The following is a 15980-nucleotide window of genomic DNA, read 5'->3' as shown; positions in this document are numbered from 1 at the left end:
ATGACTGTGTGTAATTCTGTAATCATGTCGCCTCTATTTGAATGGTATTTATTTCTGTCTTCCTCTTGTCATATAACAATGTCTGTTACTTATTTCCTATTCCAGTGTTCAGTTGTTCCTCTGTTCTTTATTTCCCCATACTTCTTGTGCAGAATGACTTCTAATATTATTTCTCATACAAACTTTCATTATAAGTAGAAGCTAAGCATTTTCCCATCAATGCATACTTTATTATCCATTACTTTTCTTGCATTTTTCTTTAAATCACAATTAGAGAATTAGAATCACTTCATAAAATTATATAGATAGGTGGGCTATATTATCTATGATTTTTATTTCTGAATTCAAAAATAAGTAGGAATACACTTAATATATAAAAGATGGATGTTGGGTCTGATTAGTATGAAAACAATTTCCCTAATGCAATTTATGAGACTATGTTTTCCAATCTTTCCCCACATTGATGGACTTGAGGCCAATTCCTTTATTATACGTGGTGTGGAAGCAGACAATGTGAATTAACTAGGTATGTCTTCTTATTTCTCAGAAGATGCTGTTAACATAATATGATCTTTCATTCATTGTGGTATTAGGTTTTGAAAATAGTTACAACGTGGATATATTGTTTTAGTAAATGTCATATATGCATTCAATTATGCATATGACCTAAATATTTACCCAGGTCACCTATCCAGTGGGCCAAGGAGGTGAGGACAGCAATGTAAATGGGCTCAGAGGGTTACTAGCAACTCAGGTAAATCTGGTTGTCCTATCTCAAAATGGATAAGACCACCCATCTCCAACAGATTGTTGCCATGTAGGAGTATGTGCTAAGAGTAACCAAGTCACCATGTTATTAAAGAGAATTTAGAAACCTTAACCCCATATATATATATATATATATATATATATATATATATATATGTTTTTAAACATTTCTTGGGCTGAATATAACATATATGGGGAAGAAAGTGTGTACACACCATTACAGTATCTGGCATGAACCCATATTAAAAGCTACATTTTAAAGTAAAGAAATGCTTTATGCAATAAGACCTACTGTAATTTATTTGTATGGAAAGAAACACTTTGTTCTATTTCTCTTGCTGTTCCTATTTGTACATATTTATTCATAATGTGTTAAATTATTTTGCTTCTAGAAATGATTTGATATATGTTTAGAGTTAAGATTTTGAACTGAAATATGTGAGTAATATTCTTTATCGCTAGCCTGTAGCACTAATATTTAGGGATTAAGAGTAATACAGATAAATAGATAAAATATAAAGTAAAATTATTGACATCTTTATTACAATTGAAAGCATACAAACTTGGTTGTTTTCCCAGTTAAAACCAGCAGGTGGTTCTGTAATGAAGAAACCCAGAAAAATGTTACAATTTTTATTGGTAAAATGAAATTCATTTACTAGATCTCCTGTACTAGTATTAATTTCCTAACCTAAGAGAAAGAGAAGAAGATATATCAGGGCAAAAAGAATTTCTGAAAGCTCAAGAGAATTTCAACTTACTGATTTGTTTTCTACGAGATACATTTTAAAAGGAACATTAATTTATGTTGTCCTGAACTAATCAGTTAGGAATTTCAACGAAATTCCTCACTTCACTCATTGACATGGTTTCCCTAAACATATCTAAAAATGTATCAATCTTTCTGAAATCTGTGGATTTGAGAATATCCTATATACATTTTAGTTTATATATAAATTTATATTGCCAAATCTAAGTAGTTACTAAACTCATAGTCTATGTATCTTAAAACTGTGGTTGCTACTTTCACTGCTGATAAAATCTGACATTTTATTTTGTTGGAGAAGAGCATTAATGTAGGGCAGAACTCATCTGGCACAAAACGAATCAAACAGACAAAGCTAAAGAATCTCTTAAGCTTTGTCTACACTTTGTAAAATAATTTTCTACAAAAATTTAATACTGACCCATGAATACCAGTGACAAGGAAGATCAAATTCCCATTGATCTTGGTGCAGTTTATGAATTTGTCAATGTTACTGGAATCCACAGTCTGAGCCGACATCAATGATCCTGTGCCGATGCCATCACAAGCTGCAGAAACAAGACTCACAGTCAGGGAGTTGAGAAACTTTGTGTTCAGTCAATAGATCTATTGCATTTTTATTGTAAAATAAGAGTATTTTTTCATTATAAAATGAAAAAAAGTTTATCATAAGAAATAAAATGTTTTCCGACAAATAAAATAATAATTTATTCATGCAACATTAATTGCTGGGCCTGCTATAAAACATTGTCCCTGCATTATAGTCTAGTGACCATGACGCATAAGAATCAAATCTTATATCAAGTCCCAGGATACCCACACAACACAGGCGTAACTAAAACAAAACTTTATCAGTACTTGCCTTTGCCACATTAAATCAACTATTTTCTCATCCACCCTAAGATATCATTTTTAATACTTTTAAATCCTGATCACTTAAGTAAAATAATTTATACAAACTGGTTTTAAAAACACTGGTCTAATTAACCATGTATATTAACGTACTAATGATGTAGGTTTTAACCAGAATCAAGAGCCCTTTAAGGATTTAGACTTAAATTCTTCTTTTTAAGATTTTATTTATTTATTTGAGGGGGAGAGAGAGAGAACACAAGCAAGGGAGGGGAGAGGGAGAGGAAGAGGAAGAGGGAGAAGCAGACCCCCAGCTAAGCACAGGCGCAATGTGGGGCTCAATCTTAGGACCCCTGAGCCCTAACTGGCTGAGCCACCCAGGCGTCCTACACTTAAATTCTTAAATTGACTATTACCTGTACTTTCTGAAGGCTCTACTTAAAAACAAAACAAGCAAAATAAAGAGTGTAGGGTTGGGGGGAGAGAGAGAAAGAGGGAAGAGAAAGAGAATGTAGTCTAAAAGTAAGTCTGAAGTTTGCCCTTTTTAAAGGCCATCTTTGGGGCACCTGGGTGGTTCAGTCCTTAAAGGTCTGTTGGCTCAGGTCATAATCCCCGAGCCCTGGGATGAGCGTTGCCTCAGGCTCCTGCTCAGCAGGAAGTCGGTTTCTCCCTCCCTATCTGCTGTTCCCCTGCTTGTGAGCCTGCTCTCTCTCTCTCTCAAATAAATACTTTTTTAAGGCAATCTTTGATACTTTGGAAGGCTTACTATCATTCAGAAAATTTGGACTGTACTTACATCCTGTTTAGTTTCATTCGAGTGAGGAATTTGAACACCATAGCTAGAAGAGATTTCTTTCTCCACTAAAAGTCTGTAACAGGAATTATCTGCAAGATTTATTTAATACTTACGGTAAATTTCCTTGTTATTTTATATATTTAATCTTTCAAAATGGTTTTGAAGACCTGGAGGTTTAAGTATCGTGTTATTTCTCTCTTTGTACCCCTTCATATACATAGCAGATCATTTAGCCTACAGTGGCAAGTAATTAATATGGGTTCTTGGTGCTAAAATAATCAAGCAATCCCTTGTTGTGTGCATAACTTCTAAGATTAGCTACATATAGAATAAAATGGAACTTCTTTCCTGAGTTTCTATCAAAGTTAACTCCCAGTTTAACCTGGATCATTTAGCAAACATTATTCGAAATCAATAATATACATTGTTAAGACAGTTGATACTTATTATTATGAGATTATTCAAAGTCATGGAAAAGTACGTACATGTAAGAGAGGTGAACTTAGCCAGTCTTTTAAAGAATAAATGGAAAAACCTTGGAGTAGATCCCTCTTCTAGCCAAAGTAATCGCTGCTATCACTCACCTTTTGGGCAAATATCAGTGCAAGGTTTACACATCTTAATCCCATTTTCTTCTACTTCCATCTTGGAACTAGGGCAGGCACGCACACAAGAACTGGAATCCACCACAAAGTTATCTGATTCAAAAAAGAAAAGGTAAAATTAGCAACAATGCTGATGTTTAGCAAACAAGTTTAGAACAAAGTACTTTAGGGCTTAACAATGTTTAGCATCATTGATAGTATACATGTCTCTTTCCCTAAAATATCCCAGTTTAAATATCTCAACTTGAAATAGAATCTATGAAAATCCACATTCAAATCCAAGGGCAGCATGTGTTAACAACAGTTAGTACTTGCTTGACTACTGCTCCACATCCTGAATTGCCCCCAAGATAGAGTGAATTTCTTTTATAGACTTAGGAAACTACATGACATTTAGTTTGTGTTTTTCAATAGTTCCACTTCATTTCATGTCATGATGCAAGTCTGAAGTCTAAAAATACTTCAAGTTACATGAAGCACAAATGAAGCTGAAGTTGAAGTGCCTTGGATCAAGAGAGTGTACTTCATATCCAGGAGGAAATGTTCAAAATGTGTTCTATCCTTCAGTGGAATGCCATAGAAACTGTTCTATAGTTTTATATGAAAAAAACAAAATGGAATTTGAAAGGCAGCACTTCAGGAAAGGTATACTAAATAAACCAGGAACGTCTGATTACCTATTATGTTGGTGAAATGTTTAGGGCTCCACTGATCTGAAATATGCCAGGACATTGCCTCCGACCCCACCCCCACACCCCTGCCAAAAAACAAAACAAAACAAAACAAAAAAACCCAACAACAATAACAAATTATTGCATTTAGAGCCTCCCACAGTAAAGGGAAAACACAATACCTGCTAGGCCACTTTATATTTTAAAGGCCGTATCCTTCCATGTGTAGGCATGCTGCTTCTAGCCTAATATATTCAGTGGTATGGAAGGCATCTGACTTTGAAGGGGGCTCAGATCAGGAAAGGCAAATGGTGTAGGTCCAGTCTGGGATGCAAGCATTTCTGATACATAAAATCTAAGAGGTGGGGTGACTGGGTGTTTAGTTGGTTAAGTCTCTGACTCTTGGTTTCACCTCAACTCATGATATTGGGGTTGTGGGATCAAGCCCTGGGTCGGACTACGTACACACTCAGCATGAAGTCTGCTTAAGATTCATGCCTCCTCATTCTCCCTCTCCCTCTGCTCCTCCCCTGCTTGCTCTCTCTCTCTCTCTCTCTCTCTCTCTCTCTCTCACTCACACACACACACACACACACACACACACACACACAAACAAATCCAAGAGGCTATATGATATTAGGAATGTCTGTGGTGGAAAATATGCTGTATGGAGTTATGGCAAGTCCCAGCTGGAAAATCATATCAGAGACCTCTAGGATTCTAGAGCTAAGCCATGCCATCTGTAGCACAGAATTTTACACCATTTAATAAACAGCTCCTCATATGCTTCTGGGTCCTGGTAGAAAGAGAGTGCCTAACCATGGGTCATTGATCGACCTTATATTAGAACTGCCCATCATAACTCAGGTTTTATTAGAACCATGATGTAATAATGTTGGGCAGGTCCAACAGGAATCCACTCTAAGACAGAGCAGTGCATTTAGGATTGGATATGAGTCAGAGCAGAGGAACAAGCAAATTGCATAAGCAGGTGGCCCAGACTCCTTGTGCTGGCTCATGAGATTGAGCTCATACCGACGGCTGCATGGAGACCAAGAGAAGGCACCTGTGACAAGCTAAGGGAGGGAGGACAAAAACAAAGTACTAAGTTTGGTATGTGGGTGCAAGCAGCTCAAAATGAACGGCAGCTGCCCTGCAGCCTCACTCAGGAGGAGACTTGAAAGACAGTGGCAAGGAAAAAAATCCTACCAGTGGGCATGGTTCTGGGTAGTTCAAATGGTTGTTTACTTTGTATGGAAGTGACCTGAGCTTAGAATAAATATGAGCAGGGGCTTGCCCGGGGAGAAGAAATATTGGAAAATCTGGGATTGAAGGGAATCTGGGGTAAAGGGATGCATATGGATCCATGGGAGTGGGCGAGGTGTGATCTCTATATTTCCAGTTATCCACCAGAGGGCATCCACCACCAAAAAAGGTACATCGTTGTGACTGCATCACAGCCTGTTCCTTTCCTTTTCTTCCTCCTCCTGCCTTCATTTTGAGAATATTCCTCTATACTAACCTAATCTCTGTTTGAAGGGAACCCAACCTGCAACAAGTGAATATACTGTGTATTATACAACCACCTTTCTGCAAGGCCTTCAGGAATACCCCATATTTAAACACTTCTACATTTTCCCAGCAATATATGCCAAGTGACGTAAATACAAATTATAAATACCCTCATATCAGCTAGGTTCAGATTTTGCAGCCAAATGAGTTTCAAAACCTATTCATCTGGAATTTTTTGATTTTAGAATTCTAGGTTAAGGATTGTAGAGCAGTATTTAGAAGCTAAATGTCTTTGTTTTTCCAAGATAGTTACAGTTTAGCCAACCATGCATTAGAAGCAGGGCCCTTCAAATATTTGAAATTTACATAGATAAATACTGAAGCGCTTTAAATTAGTCCAGTAATTTGACTGGCCTAAACTATTTCAAGAAAGGAAATTTAGGAGTTACCATATCTAAGGGAACTGGCATGTAATTTCACAAAATAGTTCGTGTTTAGCCACACTTGCCACAAGTTAGGTGTTGAAAGCGTGTATGCACAATTATTCTTTTAACCAACATAAAAAAATTAATAATAATGACTAGAATTGTCATTGTTTTCAAAGACTTGTTTTTATATACTATCCCTCTGATTCTTATCCCCATCCCTTTGATCACTATAATAACTCCAGGAAAGAGAGAAGAGAGCTATGATTGTTAAAGAGGAGGATACAGCAAACTAAATAGTTTATTTAAAATCACATGAGTAATAGATGGGCAAAGCCAGAACCCATAGCCACTCTAAACCCACATCCTTTATATTTCATATTTAATCACAGATACAAAGTAAAGAAAATCATAATAATGGTATGCTGTAGTTTGTAAGACTTTTTTCTTTTAAATGAGCATATGGACAAATGTAGTAGGGTTTTGTGGGGTTTTTTGTTTTGTTTTGTTTTGTTTTCAGTTTTTCCAATAGGTAAAACAATGAAAGAATAATGTCCCATCACTCTTTCCAAGCAAAGATACTGACTGGTGTACATATGTAGACATATACTGAATTCTTGATGAAAGCTAAGCTGGTCACTTTGAATCCCTAGGATGAGTTGTCAGTTTTGCAAAGACCTCTAAACATGCCCTTCAAATCTATTATTATTTAAGATTAGATTTGATATCAAAACTACAATGCTATAAAGTCTCTTATAAATAAGTAATCAGAAACAATATTAGGTAGAAATTCATTGTGATTGCAAGCAGACCTCATTCACTACAAAACTTGCTCCCACATAACTAATCACTTTTCTGAGAAACAGCATCATGTACAAAAACACTGAGGTATAGTGAAAATAGTAAGTTTAGAAGGCAATGACACTACACTCTAACCTCAAACATGCCTCTCCTTTGCTGAGACTTTGGACTAATCACTTTAATTTTTTGAATTTTAATTTATTTGTGAAATGGTAGCAATAGTACCTATATCCAAGTAATTCACAATACTGTTGTTAAGTTTTAAATTATAATAAATGTATACGATTTTTTTTTTTGGTTTTTAAATGATGATCTACTTAATTTGGTTATTTTTAACTTGTTACTTACGTGGGCATTTCTTGACACAAAATGCTCCATATGTATACTTTGCATTGAAGTTATGCTCCAGTTGAAAGGTGGTTGGATTATAGACAAAAGTTTGAGGACACTGAGTAACACATGCTCCACTGTCATTGAAATTCATGCAGGCCTGCAACATAGCAAATATTAATTTCATTTAAGAATAACCTTCATAGGGCATCTGGGTGGCTTAGTGGTTGAGGATCTGCCTTTGGCTCAGGTCATGATCGCAGGGTCCTAGGATCGAGTCCCACATCAGGCTCCTTTATAGGGAGCCTCCTTCTCCCTCTGCCTATGTCTCTGCCTCTCTCTGTGTGTCTCTCATGAATAAAAGGATAAAATCTTAAAAAAAAAAAAAAAAGAATAACCTTTATAATACTTGTTAAAGGAACACTGTTGTAACAGCTTTGTGAAAAGGATGTGTTCTTTACTTATAATGTTTATATTTATATATATGTATGTGTGTTCTAATATTTCAAAAAAATATTTAAAATGTGACAGCTTTATAGTTAATTAAGTACTCATTGTTAGGCTCACAGTTGCACTAAACTTCTCAAACTTACAAAACTGTTTTTCCAATGTCAGTGAATACATAATCTATACAAAGATATTGATGTTCAAGTCACCCAGTAATCTCCAAACTAATAATTGGTTTATTAAATTATTAAAATTAACTAAGAGTGGGGACACCTGGGTGGCTCAGCAGTTGATGGTCTGCCTTCAGCTCAGGGCATGATCCCGAGGTCTGGGGATCAAGTTCCGCATCGGGCTCACTGTATGGACCCCGCTTCTCCCTCTGCCTGTGTCTCTGCCTCTCTCTGTGTCTCTCATGAATAAATAAATTCAATCTTTAAAAATATATAAAATTAAATTAACTAATAGTAAAAAACCTTTTCAACTCACACTATTCAAAGGGTTTGTGGTGAGTCTCAGTGCTTGACACTGACAACAGACTCCCCAGTTCTCTGTAGACTTTCCTTAAAGCTTTGTTTGCAAAACCCCAGGGCAGTAAGTGACACAGTAAGAATATTCATCACCATGGTATAGTGAGAAAATACCGTGATAGTCATTGAAACTGGACTTGGAGAAAATGCTCAGGCAGGTGACTAGTCAAGTGTAAATATAGAATATGTAATGCCAAGATGAAGAGAAATAGCCTATACTTAGCCTATAATTAAATAATGTGTTGCCATTTCCTATGTGGTCTTTTTCATAATGCCATACCATTTAGTGAAAGCCATCAAGTTCAAATAAAACAATTTGTTTCTTCTGACTCTTATATTTGTATTGAGACCTCCATTTGTTAATAGATTCAAAGGCACTTGAGAATAATCAAAAAACAATTTTACCACATGAGATATATTTGATATAAAAATAGAATATATATATATAAATACACAAAAGCATGGTTTTCAAAAAAGGTGATGAACCAATTCTCTTAATTAAACAACTTAAACCTTCAGAGGAATAATTGAGACTTTGGAAGGTAAGCTATTACACACTCAAGCTATATTTCATATTTCATCATAAATTGTATATATGGTTATTAATAAGTACTAATTCATTCTGTTTCCTCAAAACATTTTCTTCATCAATTGTTGTTTTAGCAAGCACTTTATCACCAACATGACAATTCCCTGATGATGGTCTACTAGATGCATAATCAGAATGAGACTCACTCATGATACATTATTCACTAAGATGACATTTTCCAGGAAGAATCTATTAAAAAGCAATCTACAAAACTCAGTAAGTTTTAATTTATGGCTATAAAACTTCATGTGTCCTCATAATTGCTTTACGAACATACTTTATGCAGTGTCGTGCACGGATTGCTTGGCAACAAAGGGACATAAACTAAAGGAATCAAACAAATTTACCTTCCAAACAGCATGTGAAATAATGTAACTTACACCAAGGCCTCGGTCTGTCGTTCTTGAACATTCTGTACCAAATGCCATAGTGGAGTCATTGGACCGTCCCATAAAAGTAATGAAATGAGAATTCTGAGACTCACCCGGCACGCTGCTTATGATGATAATGGAACCATGAAAACAAATGCAGTGAAAACCTTCTAAATGAAAGTTATGGCTATTGTTGGTGTTTCTTGTTGTTACTGTTTTGGGCTTCTTAACACACTACCTGCTTAGCGTCCTGCACATCAAGCTTTATCCTGTGTTGGCTGATAGGCAAAGGACCTCAAGTCCTGCTAAGCCTCTTCCTTAAATTTTTAACGTTTCTTCACTTCCTCCTCTCTACTCACTTCCTCAATATATACTTTTGTTTCACTATAGGATTAGGGTCGACAAGTTAAGTTTCTTGTGACATTAAGAAAAGATTATCTATATCATAAGACCTTTAATTCATGTTTTGCTTATTTTCAGAGTTGTCAATATGAAAAAAATTCAATTATTAATATATATATGTGTATTCTCTGGATTGTGGAAAATTTAAAAAAATGAAGTTCTGTTGTCAGCAAAACAATTTATTTTATGATTTTTTTAGCTTAAAATGAAAATAATGTCTGTATATGAGATTGTGTTAACTATAGCTCACAGAACTGTTTGTATTAAAAAAAAAAACAGAAAGAACTATATTGGGGATACTAGAATGTAATTAAACATGTCTCCAACAAGCTATAAATGTTAATTTTAAGGAAAGAAAAGTGCCCCTTTCTAAAATAAAAATCACACAGATTAGCATATAAATTGCTTTAAGCATGCATTTGTAAATCTTATAAATTATGAATAATATTAACTTGTAAACAAAAAAAACTGGGAAATAGTTAAATTCATGAATTTATGAATAATCTTGAAATGTATAGCTATGATCTTAAAATTTAAATTAAAAAAAATTCAAGAACTCCCACTCAGAAAACTCAATGATGCAACAACATATAAACAGGTAATCAATGTATATTTTGGAAACACGCTTTTAGCTTTTAAAAAGATATCTCAATGTGTTCCTCTTCACATTCTCTAATAAATCTCACCTGTAATATAAACTACATCTGAAAGACACAATTCATTTAGTAGAACAGAACAATCCTAGTTAATCAATAGCCACCCAGTGAGGGAATCAATTATAGGAAAGCAGAGCCTCTTTCTTAATCCTAAAATGGTTAAATTTGATCTTGTTTTAAAAAGATTCAATGTGCCTGAGTCCAAGCAGGAAGGAGGGAGATGGGGAAGGTAGAAGGGAAGCTCCAAGACTTACAAAGCAGTCTGTGTCCTTAGGTCCTGAGCAGCCCCCAGCACATTCTCTGTGACAGCAGTCACTGACATAGGGCCCATAGCACCTGCCATCACACTGTTCTGCACACACCGTCCTTGTCACTGTGGAAGACAGAGAGGGGACCCTGATCAAAGTCAGTCACCAAGAAAATCTCCTAAGGTGCTTTGAGTAGCTGAGAAAAGCTGAGCTTTCGGGTCATAACATTCAACCCACCACTGACTCAACACGGTGACTCAATACAGCTAACAATTTGCCGAATGAAGCTTGCAACAGGTCAAAATCACTCTACAGAAGCCTTCCAAATGATACAAGCATTTGTTTTTATTTTCTTTCTTGTCCCAGCAAACACTGTGTTTTACAAAACCACCATACAACTTAGAAGGAAAGAATCAAATTTGAAATCATTGAATGAGGTATTTTGGCAGGTTCCAAAAGATGGAGTCAGCTGTGAAGTCAATTCACAAATGTATACAGTAAGGTTTTATGACAGAGGATATCCGCAGAAATAACCTAAGCTGTTTAGTGGTCAATGCAAAAAAGAGAAATATAGACTACTACATGATTCACATTATATTTTACACAATTCATATCAAGTAGAGAGATAAATATAGATACAGAAATCTGGTCAGTAGTAGCATAACTTTGTTTTCTTGAGATTTAAGTGAAATTTCTACCAAGTTTCTCATGTAAAGAACAGAGCAACATCCTCAAAAGAAAGAAGGAAGGAAGGAGGGAGGGAGGGAAGGAAGGAAGGAAGGAAAGAAGGAAGGGAGGGAGGGAGGGAGGGAGGGAGGAAGGAAGGAAGGAAGGAAGGAAGGAAGGAAGGAAGGAAGGAAGGAAGGAAGGAGAGAGACACATTCATAGTAGACACAACACAAGTTTCCATTGGTCTTATCCTATCCTTTGATCCAAGTTGACAGCACACTACTAGGGTACGCTTTAATAAAAATCAATGCCATAGGCTGGAGCATCAAAATTATAGCACTGAAGGACACTTATCTCACTTATTCCAAAGAGATACATTTAAAGCACTTAGAGAAATGCATGTCACAGAACATGTGACAGCACATCACATCTTCGCTTCTTATTTCCACTTCAATCTGGTTTCCTTAGATCTTTCTGATTAGTTCCTTAAAGCCTCCTTCACTGCTACTACAGCAAGACTCTGCCCTTTAAACAACAGTATTCCCCAGAGCTGGTCTTGACAATTTTCTTTGGGTTACAGGCTCATGCCTAGATGAAATCATTCATCCCCTACTTTGCATACCACCTTACAGGCAGATGACATCAGATCCAAATCTGAAGTTTCTATTGAGCAGCAACATGTATTATTACCAGCTGCCTACAGAAGACCCCATTTAGATGTCCCAAGATGTGTATTATGAATGTAACTCACTTTCCCACCTCTACCAATAGAGCACATCTCCCTCTTCCGTGCCCTTCTCACAGTTATTGGTAGCACCATCCATTCAATAGCTTGGCTAAAAATTTGGGACACATTTTCTATTTCTCCTTTTCCCTCGCTCTCGCTTCTCATACCTAACAAAATTGTCAAATAAAATTACCAAGGAAGGGATGCCTGAGTGGCTCAGCAGTTGAGCATCTGCCTTTGGCTCAGGGCCTAATCCCGGAGTCCCGGGATCGAGTCCCACGTCAGGCTCCCTGCATGGAGCCTGCTTCTCCCTCTGCTGTGTCTCTGCCTCTCTCTCTCTCTCTCTCTCTCTCTCTCTCTCTGTGTCTCATGAATAAATAAATAAAATCTTTTTAAAAAATTACCAAGGAATATTTCTCATTACTGCCCCTCCTCTCTACTCCAACTTTGTTTGGAAAGTAATCTCTAAATAACTACACAGCCTTCTAAAAAGGTTTCTCAGATCCCAATTAATCCCCCACGCTGTTCTAAAAGCAATGACTTGAAAATACAAGCCACTGCCTATAAATCAATGCTGTTCTGCATAGAAAACTTGTCATCCCTGTACTAAAGGAGTAAAATCCTTAGCAAGGCATAAAAGTCCTTTATCAGTTAAATACCATCTCTGTATTTAATGGCATCTCTCACTGTGCTCCTCACATCCAACCACACACAATCACCACTTGTGATTCCTGATTTCTTGTATCATTTCTAATTTTGACACTCATTACCTTTTTATAATGCTTTCTTCCATGCTAAAAGCCTTTCTGTCTTCTTCGCCTAGCAAATACACATCTATAAGATCCAGGTCAAATGTCACTTTCTCTCTGACATCTCCAGATATGTCTCTGGGATGACTTCGTTTATCTTTCTTTCTTCTGAACAAGGGAGAAAGTTAATGCAGATTCTACGTGGCCTAGGCTCAAACCCAAACTCTATTCTTTTGATGGGCAAGTTATTGAATATCTCTGTATTTCACTTTTCCAGTTTTAAAAAGGCTTTAGTATTAGTACCTACCCAACAAGATTGAAAATAGAGATATAGGTATAAAGTGCTTCACAGGGCCCCTGTTAATAGTGCCCAGCAACTGTTACATATTATTTCACTTACCACACTACATTGTTTTTTTTTTTTTTTTTAACTATTAGAGTAGTTTTTAAACTACTATTAAACTATTAGAGTAGTTTTTTGAAGTCCATTGTCTTATTCCTTATTGTTTTTATCCTTAGGGATGGCATTTAGCATACAAGAAAGTAAGTATCCCCTCTAACTAAATAAATCACATGTTGCCAACACAATGAGTTATTTGTTGACTGCTTTATGCACATATCAGAGAAAAAAAAATGTAGGGGCACCTGGGTGGTACAGTCGGTTAAATGACCAACTTTTGATCTCAGGTTCATGGAATCAAGTCTCCCCCTATGGGGCTCTACCCTCAGTGCTGAGTCTGCTTAAGACTTTCTCTCCCATTCCCTCTGCCCCTCCCCACCGCACTAGCACGCTCTCTCTCTAAAATAAATAAAAATAACTCTCAAAGAAAATGTAGAGAGTTAAAGAGGTAGGGGACTAACACTAAAAAAATGCAAATACACAAATATTAAAATACCAAGAAACAGAGCATATCAAAATGCAAATAGCAGAATTGTTCATGTTTATTAGTAGTTAATTTAAATGCTCCTTAAATTCTGCTATCGATTACTTCATGATTCCATATTTCACTTGGATCCTTCCTAATTGAAAATGATTATGATATTCATAAATGGCACATAATGTTTAAATATGAACCATATTCCTCTGTTGGACATGATTATATTCCTACCTATGTACTAAAAAAAAAAATCAATACAAATATCAAATAGAGTTTAAACAGAAACAACACTTGGACTCACTCTATGTTTTGTTTTTATTTTGTAAAAATAAAGTTATATGAGGGGTACCTGGGTGGCTCAGTCTGTCAAGTGTCTGCCTTAAACTCAGGTCCAGGGATCCAGCTCTGAATCTGGCTTCTTGCCCAGCAGGGAGTGTGCTTCTACCTCTGCCCCTCTTCCCATTCATGCTTGTTCTCTCTCTCTCTCTCTCTCTCTCAAATAAATAAAATCTTTATTTTTTTAAGATTTTATTTATTTATTCATGAGAGACACAGAGAGGTAGAAACACAGACAAAGGGAGAAGGAGGGTCTTCCCAGGGAGCCTGAGGTGGGACTTGATCCCAGGACCCCAGGAGCACACCCTGAGCCAAAGGCAGATGCTCAACCACTGAGCTACCCAGGCATCCCTCAAATAAATCTTAAAAAAAAAAAAAATGCACTTACAAATCCAGACTTAAAATGTGTCTTTTTCAAAATCTTCTATAAGATGATAAGAAGTATCATATAACTTTATTTTTTTAAGATTTTCATTTATTTATTTGAGAGAGAAAGAGAGAGAGAGAGAGGAGGGAGAGGGAGAGAGAATCTGAAGCAGACTCCATGCTGAGCACAGAGCCCAACTCCAGGCTTGATCCCAAGATCACCAGATAATGACTCCAGCTGAAACCAAGAATTGGACACTTAATGGACTGAGCCATTCTAGTGCCCCTGTAAGGGCACACTTTGCACTTGAAATTTGGAGAGCACTAAATTTTGAAATCATTTTTTCTGTTAAGTATTCTAATAGAAATTTCTACATAGTGGGGACCTGGGTGGCTCCCTTGGTTAAGCGTCTGACTCTTGATTTCAACTCAGGTCATGATCTCAGGGTCCTGGGTTCGAGCCCTGTCTTGGGTCACCACTCAGTGGGAAGTCTGCTTGAGATTCACTCCCACTCCTGCCTCTCCTCAGTTGCACACATTTGCACTTGCTCTCTCTCAAATAATTTTTTTAAATAAATTTCTACATAGTAAATCAATTTGGCCTGTCCCTTTATCTTTTTTCAGTTTTAGCTCAAATCTCAGTTTCTGAGTAAAGTCTATCCCTATTCAATACTGAGTTCTTTCTAAACTACTAATTCCTGATGATTCTTTCTCCTTCCCTTCCCTCCCCTTCTTACCTTTCTTCTTTCACTTTTCCTTTCTTCCTCCATCTATGTTATAGCATCAATCACGATCTGATATATTTTACAGCTCACTTATGGCACATTTTATTTATTGGTAGATTCCAATGTCTAGAACTGTACCTGTCATCCATGTAATTTTTGTTTATATTTTATATACATCATATATACACAGTGCATATACATTATATGTATATTATACATATACATTTCATTATATACATGAAATACATCCAAACAAATTATAACCACTCATTAACTCTTCATATTCCTACATTAGGGTTACATTGATGTTCCTATCTTGTATCCAAGTAGTGTATTTATTTAGATACTCTAATTAGTAATTCATACTTTTTGAAGGAAACACTTTCAGTAGACACTTTTGTAAAAAATAATTTCATATATAATTCATCTCTTCCAGATTTAACAAGGCTTTTTTGATGTACCAAAGTTGCTAATTGAAATAGCAGACATATGTTAAGTAAACAAATTACTAGATTTGAAATTAGTGTTATCACAGAATAGTCTATTAACTTGCTTTAAATTGACAGGCATTGCTCAGTCAGAAATAGCACGAAGCCTATTAAAAGCAGTAATAGCCTGTAAGTCACACCATAGTTTAATCTTAGGCACATATGTCTAAGTGTTCATTTCTATTTTTAACTCTATGGTGTTTCAAGGTAGTACATAAAATATTTTGCTTTCCTTCATTTATATACTTTGGTCTTTCCTACCAAATTAGAAAATTA

The 15980-nt window shown here is 36.1% G+C and overlaps 1 protein-coding gene across 4 annotated transcripts in view; it reads right to left on the bottom strand.

Annotated features, from left to right (window-relative positions):
• The window catches only part of ERBB4 (erb-b2 receptor tyrosine kinase 4), a 1095199-nt gene that overhangs the window by 291764 nt on the left and 787455 nt on the right, over positions 1 to 15980 (bottom strand). For all 4 annotated transcript variants that reach the window (XM_072742096.1, XM_072742098.1, XM_026002035.2 and 1 more), the window contains exons 6-9: positions 10773 to 10891; positions 7545 to 7686; positions 3767 to 3880; positions 1956 to 2082 (exon numbers count right to left, since the gene is read on the bottom strand). In XM_072742096.1, the coding sequence (XP_072598197.1) occupies positions 1956 to 2082; positions 3767 to 3880; positions 7545 to 7686; positions 10773 to 10891 (502 nt within the window). The remainder of the gene's footprint in view (positions 1 to 1955; positions 2083 to 3766; positions 3881 to 7544; positions 7687 to 10772; positions 10892 to 15980) is intronic.

The sequence above is a fragment of the Vulpes vulpes genome, chromosome 16, assembly GCF_048418805.1.
Source record: "Vulpes vulpes isolate BD-2025 chromosome 16, VulVul3, whole genome shotgun sequence".
Taxonomy (NCBI): Eukaryota; Metazoa; Chordata; class Mammalia; order Carnivora; family Canidae; genus Vulpes; species Vulpes vulpes.
This window is presented reverse-complemented; position numbering and strand designations above follow the sequence as displayed.